The 22394-nt window shown below is 48.3% G+C and overlaps 1 protein-coding gene across 2 annotated transcripts in view; it reads left to right on the forward strand.

Annotated features, from left to right (window-relative positions):
* The window catches only part of LOC144721532 (slit homolog 2 protein-like), a 188185-nt gene that overhangs the window by 120349 nt on the left and 45442 nt on the right, over positions 1-22394 (forward strand). The window contains exons 6-15 of one of the 2 annotated variants that reach the window (XM_078599210.1): positions 762-833; positions 1771-1842; positions 3152-3315; positions 7062-7209; positions 11736-11807; positions 13793-13864; positions 13999-14070; positions 17282-17425; positions 18547-18710; positions 20491-20514. In XM_078599210.1, coding sequence (XP_078455336.1) covers positions 762-833; positions 1771-1842; positions 3152-3315; positions 7062-7209; positions 11736-11807; positions 13793-13864; positions 13999-14070; positions 17282-17425; positions 18547-18710; positions 20491-20514 — 1004 coding nt within the window. The remainder of the gene's footprint in view (positions 1-761; positions 834-1770; positions 1843-3151; positions 3316-7061; positions 7210-11735; positions 11808-13792; positions 13865-13998; positions 14071-17281; positions 17426-18546; positions 18711-20490; positions 20515-22394) is intronic. The other variant, XM_078599211.1, reaches the window with a different exon arrangement.

The raw sequence follows: 22394 nt of genomic DNA on the forward strand, positions 1-22394 counted from the left end.
AACTTTGTGCATACTCCTACCCCAACTTGCAGAGCCTATTCCAGATTAAAATTCAATTCGGCCTACCTTTGGCAAAATATAATAAGTGGCGGATGGGCCCTGGGAAAGAGGGGAAGGAGAGTAAAGGCTGGAGCAGCAACCCACTGATTTATGGCCCCCATTCTCTTAATGAAATTGTTGCCTTGGACATGACAGCAAAAAAGCCCCGTAATGGATAAGCGACTTTACTTAATGAAATTACTAAGTCACGAGCCAAAAAAAAGGAGAAAGAAGAAGACGGAGGGGGAGGATGGGTGGAAGGGCTCGTGGGTCTGGGCTGCTGGCGCTTAGGAACGTGGGATGGGGGGGGTGGTGGTGCGGGGGGGGGGGGAGGCAGCAGCGGTGCCAGCATGAATATTTACTACGTTAGCGCGATTCATTTTTTTAATGCTCGCCTGCGCCGGGGACGGCGCTCGTATCGTCCGTGCCTCCCGTTAGAAAAGGAGCACCCTCGAGTCGCATCGCCCCCACTCTCGTTTCTCGCGTCAAGAGAGAGAGAGAGAGAGCCCAGCGCAGGCGGCGGGGATTGCCGCGCCGGCGTTAGCGGCGGCGACAGCGGCGAGGACGCGACTCGGTCACCGGATTCGGGCGAGAGGGCTTCGTTGCCGACGGCGAGCGAATTCTCGCTCTGAGCCTTTCTGCCCTGCGGAGGCTGTCCGCCTGATTGTCTTCCGTGAGCTGTGCGCTTGTCTCTCTGTCCCTCCTCTGTCGCTGTCTTCTAGGCAACTTGACAACAATCGCATCTCGTGCATCGAGGATGGGGCCTTCCGTGCACTGCGAGACCTGGAAGTCTTGTGAGTTGACACTTTTTTTTTAATGTCCTGCACGCTATTTGCCGGTGTTTGTCAAAATATATTGGAGGTTTGCTGCAGAGGCTGTAAAGTGCTCGCTAGTACAAGCGAATGTTTTCGTTGTGATATTTTTCATAATCAACGTTTGTGGGTTTATTTACTTATTTCCCATATCCGCATTTGTGTTTCCCATTAATGTCCATTGCTTGTTACGGACAAAGAAAATGCCATTCCAATTACAGAGTGTGCAAACAGTAGGCTTCGAAACGTCCGCGCAATCCGAACGATTACTTTAGGAGAGAAGATGAGCGCGATTTTGCATTTTGTGACAGAGCACGCATATACAAAACAATTTTACAGCGAGCTTTCTCTCTACGTGATGAACGATCGGAATAATGCGGAGACAATCCACAGCTGATTCCGAGTGCTGAGTCTTCAGAGTGGCAAAAGATCAGATGCCCTCTGTAATAGCTTTGACACACAGTGCTTGGGGTTAAGCCACACTTATATTAATGCGCAGCCCAATCAATTTCACAGGGAGGGATAACCTTTTCAGACGACAGTGCCTCCCAGGAGATGAATACAGCGATACCTTAATTTAATGCATCACTCTTCCTGCGCTGTTTGTTGGTGGATTTCAAACAGGGGAAGGTGTGCCCGTACATTATTTAGCTCGTTTTATTGCGCACAATTGAAAACGATGTAGAAAAAAACGGGCGACCGCGTTTGAGGGCTGAGGTGGGTAACTTTTCGTTCTGAAACTAGCAGAAGCTATAATTTATTCTTCTGTGTTTTCTTACAACAAATGTGCGCTAAATCTACCATGGCCAGAGTAGAAACTTGGCATTACCCGTGTGTGCTTCAAGAGAAAATGGTCTTTAAATGTGTTTTTTTACACGAGTGGGCCTAACCATACGTTCATTTTTCATTCTCGTTTCAGCACGCTTAATAACAATAACATTACTTCATTGTCGGTGGCGAGCTTCAACCACATGCCCAAGCTAAGGACATTGTAAGTTACCGTGACACGCTGCCCCTTTTTAAATCGCAATTCGTCGCAGCAAGAGGTGCATTAACAAATTAGACATCATCACGTCACGTCTGCCGACGTTCGCGGCTAAATGATAGCCGCAATAAAGAAGAAGGCTTTTGCTGGGGAGCCTTGTCACACGACGAGAGAGAACGCTATTCACTGCATGCTAAGTGGCTCTACCCGGTAAAGGGGGGGGGGGGGCGGGGGGGGGGGGAGTGCTTATGAATTGACATGATGATATGTTGTAGGATGCTTGACTCTCCTATGATGAATGTTTCACTGACAAATTAGATAGGCCAGCTTTCTAATTTCCTTAAAAGCCTCCGCCTCCCCACCCATGCTTGACGTGCTAATTTAATACGTTTTACAGAGCATTGGCAGCAGGGGGAAATACGCCCCCCCCACTCGCCTCCCCTTTCCAACTCCCCCCTTTGCCCTGGTCATAGCTGCCGCGGAGAACCTCACGCCCACCGCGGTGGGGAAAAAAAAAACTGAAAATCTCGTCCACTCCCTCCCACTTGGCAACGGTCTGTCCGATGCGTGCGGTCTCCTCGTCATTAACAATTACACACACACACCGATATATGTCCGCCGACTCATTCGTACGTTACCAACTGTCGCGCGCGCGCCTGCCAGGGACAGAGGAGCGCGGCCCCAGCGGCAGCATGCGGCATGCTCACTGCGCAAAAAAACAGGGGGCCCGGTTGCCAAATCGGGGCCGCCTCTCGCGTCCCTAATTTGCCTCGGTTTTTTTTGTCGCTGCACTTCCACGGATGTCACGCCACGACTGGGTGATCAGTGATCACAAAAGATAATTAATTACGCAAACGATTTTCACAACAAGGGTGCGGAGAGGCGCGGCTAGATTGGGTACACGGCCAAATGTTGTGAACGCTGCGTGAGCTCGAACACGACGGCAGCAATGATAAGAATAACCCCACGTTAATTATTTATTCATCATTGGTCATCCTACAGACATTACTTGTCCCCGCCATAGAAACGTGGAATTTCCACCACTGACCCAGGGGCTGTAAACGGAAGATAAGGCACTGCCTCAAAGCTCACTTGGACAGGAAGTGACTTTGACTTTCGAATTATTGTTCCACGTTCTTTTTTTCCCCCTCACGATATTCTTTCTAATCCTGTCGTGCGAATGTCTGCTCCTCTTTCCCGCGGACGCACGCACGCACACGCGTGTGTGTGTGTGCGCGGCCCCCGCTGGTGCCCACATTACGCGCACACGCACGCAACTCACCGACCCCGCCGTCTGCCGTTTGTGCGCACGTAGCCGACTGCACTCCAACAGCCTCCAGTGCGACTGCCACCTGGCCTGGCTGTCCGACTGGCTCAGGCAACGCCCGAGGATCGGCCTCTTCACTCAGTGCGCCAGCCCCGCCAACCTGCGTGGCCTCAACGTGGCGGAGGTTCAGCGCAAGGAGTTTGTGTGCTCAGGTGAGAACCACCGGCCGGAAATCGCTCCGGCGTCTTGTTCCTCGCGCGCGTGCGAGTGAATCCGCGGCGCCTCGAGATTCGGCGGAAGTGCCGCACGACAGCAAGTAGGCAAGATAATTGGAAGTTTCTATAGAAAGAGATTTATTTTTTTGCTACAAGTCGCTGTTGTAGGCAAATAGGGAATGTGACATTGACCGCGTGCTCTGGTTTTCTAGGCACCACGCTCACGCCATCACGCAATAGAACACTTGTCACTTAAAACGGTGCATGCATGCTAGAGTCGTGAAGGTGACTGGGCGTGCTAATGGTGGGGAATGCGTGTGTGTGTGTGTGTCCCTGATGTGTTTTAACTCAAGCATCCTGCATGATGACAACCAGTATTTCCAGAATTTTACCACGAGTTTTTACAAAACCGTAAGTCGCATAGACGAGATGACCGTTGCATGTTGAATCGGTGAATGCTAAACGCGTCTGTGACCTCAGTCTAGCAGGCTTGAAGCTCTATAACAACAATATTCGGAGGCAAATTTACAATCGTTTTAACATATATATTATTTGCTAGAATTGTTTTGTTTTAAAAAGGTATGTAATTATCCTAATTGCTATCATGATCTATCCACTGCTAGCCATGACCTATCTACTGCTGGATGACGACCTCCCCGCTGCCCCTTGTGACGCAGCAATCCGCCAAGCTCATTTTTAACGAGACGACATCACTGCTGCATCCTCGCAGTGGATACACGCTTGCCCATATTCCCTCCTTTAGCTGTGACTTCATCACTAGTCTCAACCACTGGCCATCGCCTCTTGCAGTGTTGTCCTGCCCCAAACCCACTTATCTTATCGGTCAACGTGATGTCTATAGATTGCCGCTGTCCCATGCAGTCCTCCTTCCGTTTCTCAGTTTTAATTTTAAGCACGCAACCTCTCTGCGATTATTTGTGCGCTGTTTAGCTTATGTTACATTTGCTTTGCCGGTGCCCTTGATTCCGAATCTGTTTTTGACATCAGCAGCTAGTACGCGCTGATTCAAAAACCTTCATTATCAAATTGTGTTATCCAAAAGAGCTCCAACATGTTTTCACCCACCTCCTTAAATCCATCAAGTTAAATTTAATCCGTTGTCTGTACAGAGATGAAAACACAATGAGGTATATACACAAGCACATACTGAACTAGCGCACTCTCCAGCACTGTAGCTGTGGGGTGTGCAGGCGGTGCAACTGCTCCAGAGCCCACAGGCTACACAGAGTGGGGGGTGGTGGGGGGGGTGTAAATTGGACTGGGGTGGGGGGGGAGCAGTTAACGCCTTGCACCTTGGCCCGTGCCAACCACACGACGCCATTGGCACTGTCAGTCATTAGCCTGAGGTCACAGCCAATCTAAAGCTGTTAAATCAAAGTACGTGCACGTGTGCGTGCGCGCGCGCGGGTTTAATTTACGAATGCATAATTTATAACGTTTTGATTTATTGTCCGGTGTGTTTGCTCTGCATTTGGTTGGGCCTGATGCATTTCTCGCGATTATACGAATCTATTCTCCAGACGATGACGAAGGCAAGTTTTACCTTTCGTTTGATGCACGATTACGCAACATAATCACCACCACCACCACCTCGTCATCGCTTCTGGTCCTCCTTACTCTCACAGTTGGATACCACTCATTCGAGTAACCGCTACTCACCGTTAGCAATCTGTTGTAAATAGTTAATTCGTACATTGTCTACTAACTTGTTCATTAACATCAATTAACCCATTTTCCATAAGGTAATGCACTGATGATCAATTAAACCTCTTTTGCTTTCATTGTGTGTACACTTGCTGCATTTGAAAGTGTTTTTCCGCACATTGTTGTTGTTGTTTTACATTTCTATATATAAAGAAACCCGAGTGAATGTTACTCTTTTAGAAGGGATATAGCAGTTTCATTGAGCCCTATGGAGCTCATTTGGATGCCCGGTTCAACTTGACGAGGGCCTATTAAGCCATTGTGAGGAATTACGCTGACAAACCTGGCAGTGTCACACAGCTCACGATCGATAGGCCATTGTAAGATCTTTGTGTGCGCACGTCAGCGGACTGATTCATTGGTAGCCTTTGTTTAAGGGGACAGAGAGCCCCGTGAAAATGCGTCACAGCACCCAAAATTAATATTTCTCTGTGTTGGAGAACTGAGTCGTTGTATCGTGCGGCCCGCTCATGGTGGGTGGTTTAATTTTGATTTGGGCACCCTGATCTAAGAGGAAATTAAAGCAGACAACATCTCCAAAGGACCGTGCGCTCATGAGTAACGATGGCAAATCATCACGGCAGATCTGTGCGTGCCGTGAACATATGCACGTGCCATGAATTAACGGCACGCAAAAAGAAAAGCCACATTATCGTAGCCTAATAATATTAGTCACAACTTACAGCTGGTTTAAAATCCACTGCTGGATGAAGGCCTCCCCACGCTTGGTCGGTCAAGGGGGTTGCTTGCCCATTCTTCATCATGCTGGTCTGTCTGTTTGGGGTAAGGAAAGGGGATTTTGGGGGGGGGGGGTTATTGAAGAATAATTTGGTGCATGTTCTGCAGGGCTCGCTTAATAAGCCAAACTCATTTGTGCTGGCCGTTGCCCAGCCCGGGATGGAGGGGGGGGCGAGGCGTTTGTATTGCGCGGCAAAGGATCGGGCCAAGTGACGTTGTTCAATTCGATTCTCAATATTTCAATTCTGGCAAATCGCCCGATGAGGCTGGCTGTAATCACCAGCGAAAACGTGGTACTCAAATTGTAAATGATGCGGGTTTACTCTCCAACACACCGGTGCGCTGAAGTAGTAACCAATTGGCACGTTTTGTTCACGAGACAAACCTCATGAATTGGCTGTGTCGGGTGGTGGTGTGTTAAACGACACATTTATATTCACGCTATTTAACCCAACAACAACCAAAATGTTATTATGGGTGGTGCCTCGTCGGTTGACGGTGCTGCCAGAATACATTGTACAAGTCCTGCCTTTTTCAAAGCTCTGCTTGGCACGAGCCATGGATGTTGGGTTTTTTTCCTTCTGGCCGTGGTGCAATAATGTACGGCTACTTTTCATCACCTCATAAATAGTCTCAAGTGCGCTCCCACAGGAGCAGCAGCAGCAGCAGCGGTTACCGTTTGCAGCCCCCTGAACATCATGAGGAATGGTACTCGTACACCAAGTGTTGTTACGGGCCAGAAAAAAAAAAGTTAATTCACACCTTTTGAGTTCACCGGGGGAAATTTTACGAGATAACTCCTAAACTGACTTCGAAGTGCTGGAATAAATTCAGCTCGTTTTTCAGCAGGTGGGCATTTTTAATACGTATTTATATTTTATCTAGCATATTTTAACACACAACTTACAGATGTTGTTTGCATTGACTCGTGCCGGTCGGCTCTCGTTCTGATGGAGAACATTTTGTGGTTGTGGTGGTGGTTGTGGTGGTGGTGGTTGTGGTGGTGGTGGTTGTGGTGGTGGTGGTGGTTGTGGTGGTGGTGGTGGTGGTTGTGGTGGTGGTTGTGGTCGTGGTGGTGGTTGTAATGATGGTGGTTGTGGTTGTGTGGTGGTGGTAATGGTGGTGGTTGTGGTGGCGGTGGTGGCATGGTGGTGGTAATGGTTGTGGTTGTGGTGGCGGTGGTGGCATGGTGGTGGTAATGGTGGCGGCGGTGGCATGGCGGTGGTGGCATGGTGGTGGTTGTGGTGGTTGTGGTGGTGGCTGTGGTTGCGGTGGCACAGGTCACTCGGACGTGTCCAGGACGCAGACGTGCAGCGTGGCCTCCAGCTCGTGCCCCCTGCCCTGCACGTGCGCCAACAACATCGTGGACTGCCGCGGGAAGGGCCTCACGGCCGTGCCTGCCAACCTGCCTGAGGCCATCACCGAGATGTGAGCTCCGTGCACACGTCCTGCACCTCCCATTGGCACGGTTGGCTACATATTGTGCGAAACAAGTTCAACGTACGTACGTGCACCTGAGCGAGATAGAGTGCACTCGGGCGCAGCAAAGCATTCGCTGTACCAAGCCCTTGCTCAGTTCTCAAAGCCGTGCATTAACAATTGAACATTATTCCATTAATTACCTAACCAGGAAAGCCCCGCTGAGTCCAGGACTCGTATTTTATTTGCTCAGGAGGTTCTTGAATCGAGTTTTTCTTTTTTAATTGGTCAGCCAATGTATGGGTATTTATTACACAAGTGGGTAGGAAACCAGAGTTCCCAGAGGAAACTCGCACACGCGAGAGGGGGCAACTCTCTGTCTTGCGTACAGATGGAAACAGATGCAGATTAGTCCACACTTTCGTTGTGCAGTGTTACCTTCTCCTGGCGAGCCAGGGTACGGCTACTCCTCGACGCCCACGAGAAGGGAGTTTCACAACAGTTGTGCAGCATCTTCTTGGTTCTTTCGATAAAGTCACGTAGAAGGTAAATAATAAAATAATAATAATGACAAAGGGGAGCCCCTAGGGGCTCCCCTTTGTCACCAGTTATAGCCAACATGTTCATGGAAAAGTTTGAATCAGACGCCATCCAGACATCCACCCTGCGTCCTTCCCTGTGGAAGAGGTATGTGGATGACACTTTCGTCATCTGGCCACATGGCCTCCCAGCATTGAACCACTTCTTGGACCACATCAATTCTAGACACCCATCCATCAGATTCACCATGGAAGTGGAGAAAGACGGTAAACTACCATTATTGGATATTCTGTTTGAGAGGAGGCCTGACGGATCCTTGGGACATTCTGTCTACAGGAAAGCCACCCACACAGATTCCTACTTGAAACCGGATTCCCACCACCACCCATCTCAAAATAATTATCTCATCAAAACGCTATACCACAGAGCCCATGGCATTTCTGACAAACACCACCTGACCGGTAAATTAAGACATGTACATCGGGCCCTCAGGATGAACGGATACTCTGACCGTACTATCCGCCAAGCTGTCTCTCCCAGTGGCGGCTCCTGCAAAATCTCTCAGGGGGGGCAAATGTCTGGATGATTGATAAGGATAAGGTCCACCCATGCAATGAATAAATTAACAGCTTAAGCATGTAAAGGCAACTTCACTTCTTTAATATTAATGAAAAATAAAGTGACTCTTACAATACATCTTGTTTGTTTATATACTCACTATTAAAACAAACCACTCAAGTTTATTTTATTAAAGATTCCACTAGGTGGCGATAAATTATATTGTTGGATGAAACGTGCTTACGTATGATGACGTTAGCACGTATGATGACGTAAGCACGTTAGTGCATGCCCTCCCGGAAGCCATAGAGAATGCATTGCAGCGCCCCCGTTCGAAAAAAAACATCTTTGAATGTAAGTCTATGGGGCCACTCTGGGCGATTCTCAGCCGTAGTGAAATCGCCCAAAAAGAGGCGGTACTCCACAGAACGTGACATGACGCTGATTGGACTATATCCAGAGGCTGACAGTGACGGCTAGCGTGACTCTGTGGTTGAATGACATTGGTGGTGCGTCGCCCAATCGCCCTAATGAAGAAACCGCCCCTGGTCTCTCCCACCACACAGAAACAGCCACATGAAACTCCGACCAAAACCATCACGTTACCATACATAGCAGGCGTGACCAAAAAGATCTCCAAAATTCTAAACAAACATAAGATCCAAGTCCGATTCAGTACAGTGCATAAAATCTGTGATCTGATTCCATCTGTGAAGGATGTCGTTCCTGACTTACAGTATCCTGGAGTCTACAAATTGAGTTGCATTTGTGGTGATTGCTACATTGGAGAAACGAAACGTCATGTTTCTGATCGTGTCCGCGAGCACAAGTCAGATCTGAAACATGGCAGAACTGATACTTCTGCCGTTGCCGATCATTGCTACAACTCGGTGGGCTCTCATGAAATTGTCTTTTCCGAGACCAAGGTTCTCTGCAAACCTCCCGGCTACCATCAAAGGTTTGTACATGAAGCCATACAAATATACAAACACAGACATAATTTCAACCGTGATGATGGGTACAAACTTAGTAATCATTGGAAAGATGTTATCAACCACGCAAAAAAGACTTAATTACACTTTTTTGGACCATCTTATCTGACAGGCACTATTTTACTTTACTTTACCGAGTGTTAACATCCCCAGTTATTTTTTAACAGTACTCTCTTCATTGTTCAGCCAGCATTGGTATAAACATGGGCATTTTCGTTATTTTGTCTATCATGTGTATCAGGCCTCCTCTCCCCCTCTCTGTCCATTGTGTTGGCGTGTGCAGCAGCAACCGCGTCCAAGCCATCGTCCATTTTTTTTGGCCCCGCCCCCCCCCTCCCCCTCCCGATGCGTTGTACTTAGCACTCCGTGCTGTCTTTGAGCCCCGCCCCCCTCCCTCCCGATACTTTCCATTCATTGGCTACCACATTCTGATGAGCTCCCCCCCCCTCTCCTCCCCCCTTCAACTTGCTTATAAGGGATTACATCTTGAATCATTGCCTCACTTGATGCAGCTAATTCGGCTGTGACGGTCCCACCTGATGACGGAGACTTGTGTTGCCTCCGAAACGTCGTGATTTTTGTTTTATTTTATTTTCATTAATTTTGATGTTTTACCTACGTGACTTTACCGAAAAAACCTAAGAATACCATTGTAGGAATGAAAACTTATTTGATGAAACGACTGTAATTTACAGGGAAATTCCACGCGTAAGTTTTATTTAATTTACGGCAGAAATAAGTAAGAAGGTCATCATTATATGAACTTGAATGAAACAAAATTCGAGATATCATCAACACTTTGGCAAAGATATAAATCAATTTGCAGTACTCAATTTTGCTGTTGCTAATGCATTTATAGAACTGCGCGACATCGCTCCTGACTAACGGGAGATGGATATCAACGACAGTTCACCTGAACAAATGTGAATGAAAGTTAATTACGAATAACTTCAGCACTTCCGATGTACATTTTGTCCGTTAATACGTAGAGTCATGGAGGTCTCCCTTTACAAGCGGTAACACCCACGTGTTAAAACACGGAGGTATTTCCCAGCTCTAGGAGTACATGAAAGGGAATGTCACCGAGGTTTCAAAGCATACCAGCTGGTATTTGTGAATTCCTTAATCGCGTGGAAAATGGCATATGAATAAGTGGGTGCCAAATGTCGTCGACTAAGTCGTCTTCACCCCGATAGTAAGCGGCAAGATAGAGAGCCGATCCCAAACACAGCGGTGCAACGCCTTCCGCCTCACTCATCGTCTGCGTGTACACGAAACGAGGCATGTTTGTCACATCAGCCTCGTCGTCATCATCCATCACCGTCAGCCATCGTCGGCCACTGCCGGATGAAGTCTTCCCGAAGCCACCACCATCGTTTGCGATCCTGCGAAATAATATTCAACGCAGCACCTACACGCGAGGTCATTCATCGTCCCACCTCCTCGGTGGATGTCCACACGGACGCGTTTCATTCCCTGGATGCCACAACATCATTAGTCTCGACCATGGGCCATCGTTCCTTCCAGCAATGTGCCACATCGTCAGTTGGTTCATTGCACTGGTTTGAATTTTATCATGAGCAGCGCCGAAGGAATCGTTCAGTTAGCCACAACGGTTGGCGTGGTCGCACAGTGGTTATCACGCTGCGCAGTGAACCCGGTAACCTGGTCACGGTTAACATCAGTTGCGAGTGATATCACAACTGGGCCTGCCCTCCTTCTCCCCCGCCCCCACTTCACCAACTTGCACTGACCAATGAAGTGAAGGATGGTAAAAACAAAACACCAACACGGTGTGGGGATTCCTTAATTAATTTGCAGATTGAGACCGCCTGGAATTTTATGTTGCACACATTTTCATTGGCCAGACTGCAGCAGTTTGTAACTCGGCGATGGAAGCTTTCTCACGATGGTTCGTTGGCTCCTTTTACGACACGAATCGCGATGTCGAGGCAGGCAAGAGACGTGCCGGCCTGATGCTACTCTGCTGGAAGCGCCGAAATACATTTTGAGAACTCATTTCCCGGCCTGCTAAACCCGTGGAGGCATCTGCTTCGTGTTACTCGCTGTATTTGGACCCATTTCTGTTTAATTTGCTTCGAGGGATCTCTTTTACTGAAAGCGAGCGCCTGCTTGTTTTTAACAACGGAGACGTTTCTTGGCATTGTTCGACCACCTTGTGTCAGGGGTGCCACGGGGGCCTCTTGTCAAACGGGGTCAGTTCACGCGGTTCGCACAAACTCCCTGCGTTTGCATGTCACTGTTTTGATAATGCTAATAGATGCTTCAGCGTAAATATTATTAGTGTGTATAAAAAGTAATCGACCGTCTGTGGCAGCCAGCCACTCGCCGCTTGTTCGTTCGAGTGGGCAGGAGGCGGTTTGTGTAAATGTTGATTTAAAAGTGCACGTCCGTGTTTGTTTTTTGTTCCTCTGCCTTTTACAGACGACTGGAACAAAACGGCATTAAGTCCGTTCCCCCCGGTGCTTTCTCATCGTACAAGAAGCTCCGTCGAATGTACGTGGGGTTTTTTGTTGATTTTTTTGTGTACGTCTGTGTTGAAACTTGTTAAAGAGGCTACATGTCTCGGTTTTATATATAGGGGCACGCAGCACCGTTTTAGATAATACGGGCATGACATAAGGCTCGCCGCATTTGTCAATAACACTGTCGTTTTGGGCATTAGTTCTTCTTCATAGCAGAGAAAGGAAGAAGAACAGAGCCATTGCCCGAAGTATCACATATTTAGATATTATTTAATTTTCGGGTATTGTTATGAACCTATAATGTTGAGTTTGCAATTTGTGCTTGTGCACCGCCGCAGAATCACAAACATTCTTAAACGCAAAGGTCAGCTGTGTTTCTTTATCGTTTAACAAATAAAAACATCCCGCATTCATTTCCACGCCACGGTCAAGTGTCTGTTTGGGAAACAAACGCAGTTTGAGCGACCGGGCCGACAAACGAAAAAATGTTCGATTTAAAGCTTTCGTGACTGCAGGGATTCATCTTCTTGGTTCTTTCGGTAAAGTCATGTAGAAGGGAAATAATAAAATAATAAAAATAAAACATAATAAAATGTTATTTTTATTATTTTATTATTTCCCTTCTACGTGACTTTACCGAAAGAACCAAGAAGATGAAAAAAAATTTCTCCGAATAAATTTCGCAATCTTTTTTACGTAAGAGCTTCGCTCTGGGCTCAGCCACTCGTTGCCGTGCGGGCGCCACTGCCCCCCCGCCCTCCTCCCCCCCCATCGTTGGTGCTCGCCGGAGACTCGTACCGTTTGCTTCATTAAGCAAAGTGCAGGTCACAGGAGCAGTGGAATAGGAAGTTGGCAGCTATTAATGCCTGATTTATCATGTCACGGAATGAATTAATTCTGTGAGATAATGCACTTTACCGCGTTAATGTATGTGCGCACCTGCACACTTAGGTGATAACGGGTTCCATTTATATGGTGATAATTGTGTAACAAAACCTTTGCTCCGAATGGAACATAAGAGGTGTTTGAATATAATTTTTTGTAATTCTAAGAATGGTAAATTTGAATAAAATTGCACTTAGGTTTACTTATTATAACTGCCAGTTTCTAAAAACCAAAAAATCTAGAATTCAGCATCCGGACAACTTCAAAACATGCCAACACATGCCAACTGTTTGCCCTGGCATCCAGCCCGTGAATGGTTAAATTCTCAGGAACGCAAATTGATTTTCGAATTTAATGTCTCTTTCGAGAGGCATAGGGGCCCAGTGTGGGGCAGGTTTCACACCGTCGTAATGAGCTCCGAAATCTATTACCCATAATTCCTGATGAAACAGGGAGGCAGTGCTCTTTCGGATGATTGTACATCATAATCGCATGGGAGCGCAGAGCGAAGAATCTATTTTGTGTTCAAGATCCACTCGCTGCTGCATATATTAATGGTTTTTAAGATGATTTACTTTATTCTAAACCTCTGTCACAAAAACAAATCTGCTTCGTGGGGAATTGCATTTGTTGCTGATGTTCCCACTCATCCAACGTTTAATTTCGTTTTTATCACACGTTCCGAAATGTTTTGATGCAATTAACACGCTTTGCTTTCCTTGTCCCTGTCCAAGTCCTGGCTATAGACCTTCCTCCTTCTCCTCAGGCTACAGATGTATCTCCTCCTTAAAGAAATGTTGTCTATACACACCTCCATGATGCACGTTGGCCCGCAGATTCTCGAGAAGCGGCAGTAGTTAGGTGTTGCATAAATCCAAATTGTAAAAATGAAATTGCAAATATGAAAATCTTCCTATGTGCCAGTTTAAATCACGTATGATTTCAGTAAAGTGCGATATTCTCCGAGTGTAAAATACTGCACATTGTGTGTGTGCGCGCATGCTGTGTGTGTGTGTGTGCTGTACGTACAAAATGAGGTTGTGTTCTGTGAAGGCTGACATTGCTATTGCTCTTGGCTTGAGGCTGTGCGTAACGTGGAAGCATTAATGTTTCATTCCTTCTTTCACGCAGTGATCTGAGCAACAATCAGATTTCCGAGATTGCTCCGGATGCGTTCCAGGGCCTGCGGACCCTCAACTCGCTGTGAGTGAGATCCTGCACGTCTCGTGATTAAATTCCCATCGGGGCCACACACACGCACAAAAAAAAACCAGCACGAATCTGCCCGCGATGTGTTTTGCGTCGCCATAATGTTCGATGTCTTTGTGCGTTTGCAGGGTTTTGTACGGGAATAAAATCACCGAGCTGCCCAAAGGGCTCTTTGATGGCCTCTATTCGCTCCAGCTGCTGTAAGTTTTGGGACTACACCACTTTGTTCGAACCTTACAACCGAGAAAGAGTAATTTTTATTCCATTTCAAATGGGGCTCTATTGGTTCTCTAGGAAAAGGAACGTTATTCACTGGTTTATAGGAGTGTTTTTTTTTTTACGTGATACATGCAAGCGTCGTACGAAGTGAAACGACGGCATTAGAAATGATGGTCGCCTTGGCGGTTGACATCTCCTACCTCACGGCTTGTTTTAAGAAATGGCATACGGCTTTAAAATCACGCCGTGATTCCTTTCGACGAGATGCTGCTGCCCGAAATATTCCATGTAAGCGTATTTGTTTGCCGAGATAAATTCGCAGCATCCGCCAAAGGCGTCGTGCGTTTGTAAACACAGCCGAGCGTGTACAATCGTTACATTCAACCCCCCCACGCTGACAGTGTCTGGTCCAGACTTTGCTCTGCTGTTTTTTTCTTTGCTCCTACGGAGGTGCGGGGGGGCGGTTAGGAGGGGGGGGGGTGTCGGGGGAACGGAGGGAGGCCAAATGGATTGCGCGGCGGGAGTGGAATTCCTGGAAACCAGATTGCAATGTCGACTTATTGGTGGCGACAGTAAAGTAACACAGCCGCCAGACTGGAAGCGCTCGGCGCGTTTTGACGGGCGTAGAGCGGGCGGGCGGGCGGGCCCGTCCGTGAAGGGCTCTGCTCAATTCCTCGCGCGTCCCCGGCCCACCGGCGGGCTAATGCGCCCCAATTAGCGATGACAGCGCACTCCTGCACCAGGGTCTGCTCAGCGCTGCCCCGGCGCAGATCTCCACAGCTTCTGCCCAACGAGCGGTCACTGGGCACAACGTCATTACATAATCAAAGCAAAATGAACGCAATACGTGCGCGTATATCTTTTTGGTTTTTTTCCATGCTTGTGTGTGAGCGTGTCTTTGTTGTCCTTCTTCTGATTATACGCAGTTAGCTACGAATGGTGCGAACGAATTTCAACATACATACACACGTGTTGTGGGGAGCAATGGTTTAGTGCTTAGCGTACTGCGTTAACAAACAAAAAACAGGCGAACTGGGTTCGATTCCTAATCACGGCTGACAACAGTGCTGAGTAATATCAGAACCTGTCCTGAGCCTCCCCCAGGTCAACTCGTCTTCACAATGAGTGCCTGGTGCATTGTGCATTAGTCAGCACTGGGGAGACAAAGGCAGCCGGGCATGGTGATAACCGCGCCACCGCCTCGCGCATCGTGCCGATCTCAAGAGGTGCTCGCTAACAGCACACGTCCCAACAGCCTGTGTGCAAGGCTACGCGGGGGGGGGTTGATGTTTGTCTTTCATTTGACTCATCTTAAACTGAGAGCCAGATGCTGTGGTGATCAATGCTAAAACGAAGGAAATGATGGCCAGGTGCGTGGCTGGCTGATCCACGCACGGCATCTGTGACCTGTTCACCTTTAATGAGGGCCGCACGCATTAAAGCACTTGCTGATAATCCCTGTGCATTTGGCCATTTTCATGACAATGTACGATCATCTTCTTGGTTCTTTCGGTAAAGTCACGTAGAATTGAAATAATAAAAGAATAAAAATAAATAATAATAAAATAATTCTCACGACGTTTCGGCCACAACGCAAGTAGCCGTCCTCAGGTGGAGAACAGGTCTGTGGAGGAGCCGTCCTCAGGTGGAGAACAGGTCTGTCTCCTCGACAGACCTGTTCTCCACCTGAGGACGGCTACTTGCGTTGTGGCCAAAACGTCGTGAGAATTATTTTATTATGTTTTATTTATATTCTTTTATTATTTCAATTCTACGTGACTTTACCGAAAGAACCAAGAAGATGAATCCCTTCAGTCACAAAAGCTTTAAATCGAAATGTATGATCAGGTCTTTTAACGTACAGCATTAGGCAAACTGCGGCGATATGTTGTATGCCTATTCTTCTCATGGAATTACTTTCATAATTTGTTGGGTTTTTTTTCTTCTTCTTCTTATAACCTGATGCAAGAACTAAAAAAAAATACAACACATTTGTCAATAGCACTGCCTGAAAGACACAGCCGGTCCAGGCGGTGTTTTTGGTAATGACACTTTGTCATAGCACGTAAATAATTTATGAATGATTCACACACGTAAGACGAATTTATGAAGAAGGGCCATTGCTGGAAATGTTGCCTATTATTTATGTATTCTCTTTCAGCAGCACCATTGACGAATGTGTTGAGTTTATTTTCGTTTGTTAACCGTGCTGGTGCGCCACTGCCAACGCAGCTGCAGCGGCATCACCGGTGAATTTGTTTCGGAGTGACTGAGCGTGCAGTTAAGCTTTGGGTCACCGATTACGGTTCATCATTACGCTCGCATATACACGCATGGAACATTTTTCGTGTAAAATCGATTGTTTGCGACTTGTGCAAAATGATATGCAAATACGGCGGTATTTATGAATGAGACGGGACAAACAAAGGTTGGCAGCACCAATGACGCATCATCTACTTGAAACGAATCGTGACTTTGATTCGTGGCAGTTCATTGAATCATAAAGGTGGGGTGGGGGAGGCGGGGTGGGGTAGGGGAGCTGGGGTGGGGGAGGCGGGGGGGGTGAGGTGGGGTGGGGGAAGTGTGGTGGGGGAGGCGAGGTGGGGTGGGGGAGGTGGGGTGGGGGAGGCGGGGGGGGGTGAGGTGGGGTGGGGGGAGGCGGGGGATGGGGGAGGTGGGGTGGGGGAGGTGGGGTGGGGGAGGGAGGTAGGTGGGAGGGAGGCACGGGGGAGGTGGGAGGGAGGGAGGCGGGGTGGGGGAGGCGCGGTGGGGGGGGTGAGGTGGGGTGGGGGAGGTTGGTTGGGGGAGGTGGGAGGGAGGCGGGAGGGAGGGAGGGAGGCGGGGGGGGGCGGGGTGGGGGAAGGGGGCAGGGGGGTTCAATATTTGCAGGTGAAGCAGGAGTACGTGGGTATATTTTGCAGTCACATATTTTTTTTTTGTTCAATGTTTGTCACACTCATTTGTGTTCCCCCGGTGTTAGCCCGCAATTTAAATTAATGACTCCGTCTTATGACATTTACCTCTCGCTACGATTGCTGGTATTTAAGCACTAATTGCACAATTAGTGCACGAAGTTGTTGGTGTCTATTGTCATTTGGCGTAATCGCATGTCCAACTCCGCTGACTCTTTCCTCAATCATCGCCTGTGCCGCTCCGATCCCCCCCCCGCCGCCGCCACCCCCTCCTCCGCAGGCTGCTCAACGCCAACAAAATAAACTGCGTCCGAGCGGACGCGTTCCAGGACCTGCAGAACCTCAACCTGCTCTCGCTCTACGACAACAAGATCCAGACGATGGCCAAGGGCACCTTCAGCCCCCTGCGCTCCATCCAGACGCTGTACGACGGGCACCGCGCGAGAGCTCTGGGGAGCACTATCGCGTACTCTCGTGCTCGCGCGAGCGAGGGATGCGCAGAAAGCACACCGGGTGAAAACCCGGTGTTCTCTCTGCGCATCCCTCGCTCGTGGCCCTGTCTGGGATGCCTTCGGCCTGCTCGCATGCACATTACGGGCTCACTGCGGTGCAGATGCACCATAATCTACGGTCATTCCTCTTTTTAATGTGGAAGATTAAAGGCGGGTGGCCAAAGGGCAGACCTGTGTATATTACCCAGGCGGCGCACATTAATTCTCATTCACGGTTGCCAGCGAGGCCCCGGGATTAGACGGCGATTATGCATTCAAATTTCAAAGTCATTAGACGCGCATTGCCATAAACCAACATGGTCTGCGGGGTCAACCCTGTGCGTTCACTCAAAGCGGGCTGGGGTTTTTTCATTTTTTTTTTTGTCACGAAATTAAATGAACACTGGCGTATTCAGGATATATCGAGCGGCTTTGTTCTCATTGCCTCAGCGGAATAGCAGACGCGTACCCAAGCGCGTCCACGTTTCCCTGCTACCGCTGGCAGGGTACAAAGCGTACTGCAATCGGCACGAAGTTTTCCTTAACACACTCCGTCACATTTGATCATTCGCACGCGTGTTTATTCCACAACCCGTCTCAGTGTCTCCCAGTTGAACAGCGTGAACGCTGTGTTGAGGGCACAAGAACGGCATTTATAGTATTACACGCAGAGTTTTATTTTGGTTTATGTTTCATGTTAAAATAGAGACCTTGAGCTATTGATATTTAATAGGTGAGATGAAATCAATTAGTTTAATGGATTTTTTTCCTCATTCCCTAAAACCTTTTTAGTGGAGTGGCGGCGCAGAGGTTAGCACACTCTGCCCTGAACTCGGTTACCTGATTTCGATTCTGAACCTGTCTTGAGCCCCGGCCCTTCCCTTCACCAACCTTCCCCCTCGCTGCTCAGCGTGGTGAAGTATGGCCAACAGCTCCCATGACCGATACGGTACGGGGAAGCCTTCGTCCAGCAGTGGATTGACAAAACGACCATGAAAGCCATCCCCAAGCATACCGACCGTCGTCCCCGTCTCTCCGCTCCTCCACGCCGCAGGCACCTGGCGCAGAACCCGTTCATCTGCGACTGCCACCTCAAGTGGCTGGCCGACTACCTCCACGCCAACCCGATCGAGACGAGCGGAGCCCGCTGCGCCAGCCCGCGCCGACTCGCCAACAAGCGCATCGGCCAGATCAAGAGCAAGAAGTTCCGCTGCTCGGGTGGGCGCCCACACCTGCCGCATGCACCCTTTGAAGGCGCACCACACGCTCACTGCACGCTCGCTCTCTCTCTCTCTCACGGTCTCTACCTCTCGCGCCAGCGGTCTTAACCTTAACCCTGCTCGCAGTGCCTGCCAGTATCTCAGCAGTGGCTGGAGAAAGGCAGGAGGGGGCTTGGTGTGTGCGTGTGAGTGTAGGATACCTGTCTGTGGTGTCGTCTCGCATGTACGTGTACTGCTCGTGTGTGGGTACGTGTGTGGGTACGTGTGTAGGTGCGTGTGTACCAGTGTGTGTTCATGTGTGGTTGTTGTTGTTCGTGTGTGCTCACGGGTGTGATCCTGTTTGCGAATTTAAAGCCCTTGTCAATGTTCTATTCGTTGAGGGCCTCGCCACGTTGTGTGGATCGCAGGGGGTTATTTGACCATACTTCACCATCCTGGCTACTGTGGGGTGGTCTTGAGCATAGACATGGGCGCATTAAAGTACAACGATACATTTTTTTTCTGCACTACCCATTGATGCCCACCGTGTGACCTTTATGGAAATAATCGGCAGGTATCGCAAATAAATTAGAATTGATATTGCCGTGGTGACATGTAAGCTTCTCTTCGTCTCAAAACTATTTTTTTCAGAAAGGTCCTGCATTGGGATGATAATTGGTTTTTTACCCTTTTATCTGGCAACAAAACTGACACCTTTTTTTGGCGCTATAGCCGCACCACCATCCTTGTTGCGTGAATGGACGCTCGCTAACAGCACTTGCCCACACAGGGGGAATTGTGTCAAGGGCAGCACAAATGCTTGTGGAGCCTGCGCCCAAACAATTATCATATTTTTCTACTGGCAAAGGAGGTGCCAATGGTCGGCATTGGGATGTTTGGCCAATACCATTCATGATTTTCTTGGCAGTGGGAGGTAAACCGGAGTGCCTGGAGAAAGCACACACATACAGGGGGGAGGGGGTTAACACTCAACAATGTTACCTCTCAGCCCCAGTCCTACAACACCTGGCAAGCCCTGGTGGTCAGCCTTCCAAGCGCTATCCAGGCTCGAACCTGCTTAACTTCTGAGACTTGACGAGATGGGGATAGGCCAGATGAACGTATTAACTCGGGGTTTCTCAAATTCCATTACCCACGATCCACCACAGTACGTCCTTCAGAATGCACCACCCTTCAAATGCAACTTTAGTTGATACGTGCTGCACATGCCTGATGATTGTTAAGAATTCAAACGAGGTTAGAGAGATCTTGCGCGCGTATACGCGTGTGTGCGTGTGCGTCCCACGTGGAGAATAGACCACAGATTCAAATTAACGCCGCTCTCTGCGTCTCGTCGGAAGTGTTCACCAATCATCAGGCACGGGCAATGCGGAAAAAAACTTATCTTACATTTGAACAAGGGTAAACTCGGACACTCGAGAAGACGAAGCGGGTCACAGGCAATGTCTGAGACCACACCGGAATCTAAACGTAGGACCATTTTGTCCGGGCTTTTAGCCACATGTGAAGCAAATGGATTTTAAATGTAAGCCACTTGTGTGTGTGCGTGTGTGCTCCATCATGGTGGTATTTAATGAAAGTTTTTTTTTTTGCCTCTTCCAAACCCTTTCGGAAGATGAACTGAGCTTGGTTCTTTGGGACGCGATGGCGGTGCTTGTTAATTCACGGTGCTTGTTAATTCACGCTCGCTCTCTCTCTGTCTCTCTCTGTCACAGTCACAGCAATCAGCTTGTCTTGTTGTCTCCCTTTCTCTCCATCCTGCCACCCCACCCCACCAGCCAAGGAGCAGTACTCTCTACCAGGTGCGTGCTTCTCTCACCTTTTTGCATTCTCTGACCAATTTGCCACCCATTTCTACCTGCTACTAATCTCTCTCTCTTTCTCTCTGTCGCTTTCGTCTTGGCTGCCGCTGTTGTTGAATTAAAAAAATTGTCTGTTTTTCTGCCGGTGAATCGAGAGAGATTGTTTCCAAACGCTAAACCACCTCCTCTGCAAAAAAAAATGCGAAATGAGGGGGTTGCCACCTGTCCTTGTTTTCTCACGATTCGTCCTCTCTTTGAAGCAGTTGTCCCGTGATAGGTCTTCGTATTTTTCATAGCGAAAAGGGGGGTGGCAACCCTGGGTGAAATGCCCAGTAAGCATTGCGAGAATCACATGGAACCGCATTGATTGGCTGAAAACGTCTTAATATGTAGAGAACCACAGAGCTTGGGCAATTGTTGGCCGCGCCAGCTCACGGCCGCGCTGCTGCCTTGCAGCTTGTCTGTGCTTCCTTATCAACCCTGAGACCCAATTTGCACAAATGACGACGCTATATATATAAGCCCAACATTTGTACTATTGTTATGAGCACTGCAGGTTATCTGCAAAACGTTGGCAGCATTATCTTGCACAGGGGTGGTTCGGTGTTGGAAATCGCCCAAGGTCAGCACGTAATAAAAACGTTTGTATAATTTTCTATGTCGTGGGCCTTATGGTAACAGGGCGCTCTGTGGCGCGACATTGTTAGTCTTTCACTTACGTGTGCCGGACGGTGTGCCTGTATGTGTCGCTTGAGTGGTACAATTTCAATGCAAGAAGACTCGGAAGCAAGAGCTTTTGCATGTACAGTAAACCCTTGTTAATTCGACACATGTGGGGCTCTGGCCATTGCGAATTATCCAATATTGCGAATTATGTACAATGGTGTACTCCCCGGTGCCTCCTGCCCCAATAACAAAAAAATCAAAATTTGCTTTCCTAAATAAATTTTCCATAAAAAGTAACGCTTACCATCAGTATACAGCACTGCAGGTGAAGAAGGAGGATGCGGTAGGTCCCATGTGGTAGGTGGCAGAGGTTGTGGAGGGACCTTAATGCACTTAGTATGTACTTACTGTACTGTATTTTCAGGGTGCTTGATTCAATGTCAAACTCTTCACACGCCATACACATTGACACACACCCTGTGCATCAATTCTATCCGAAACTTTGGATTTGTCTCGCAGACTAAAGGGGTTTATATTTCAGTCCCTTTCCATTACTTCTTGATGTCGGTGTAGACGACATTTCTGAGAGGGTTGGCTGCACCAATAAGGTAAAGTCCAAAGCGACGGGTCTGCACTAACGCTCACCATGCTCGCCACGCTCACCATGCTCACCACGCTCACCACGCGCGCCACCACCAGACCGAGCCGTTGTTTTGGTCGTGGCATGCGGCGTCGCTCCACGTGTCTGACGAAATTGGACCAGTCGGTACGGGAATTCGGCTCATGGCGAATTACTACTACACCGTATATATGCCGAAAGCGCAGCCGTGCAGAATTATCCCCAATGATCAATTATCAAATACCGAAATAACGAGGTGTTACTGTATTGTTGCAAGCATGGGCAGCGTAGCGTTTGGTTTCTGGTTGTTAAACACGTGCGTCACGTTATGACTTTTTTGACTGCAAGGCTGATATTAATTGTGGATTTTATCTCCTGCTGCTTTGATTTTAAAGTTGTAAATATTGAATGACGATGATGATGATGATCATGTATGAATACATTTTCTCTGGACAATGATGATATTCGGGGATGAATCGTCCTCAATTTGATTTATATTTGTCAAAGTAGGAAAACTGTTCTGCCACGCATTCTCAAAGCCCTCTTTCCATTCATTCGTGTGCCTCAACATGCATATTTGTCTGTTGGTGTCTCT

Source organism: Lampetra planeri, chromosome 12 (assembly GCF_965212315.1).
Source record: "Lampetra planeri chromosome 12, kcLamPlan1.2.h2, whole genome shotgun sequence".
Lineage (NCBI taxonomy): Eukaryota > Metazoa > Chordata > Hyperoartia > Petromyzontiformes > Petromyzontidae > Lampetra > Lampetra planeri.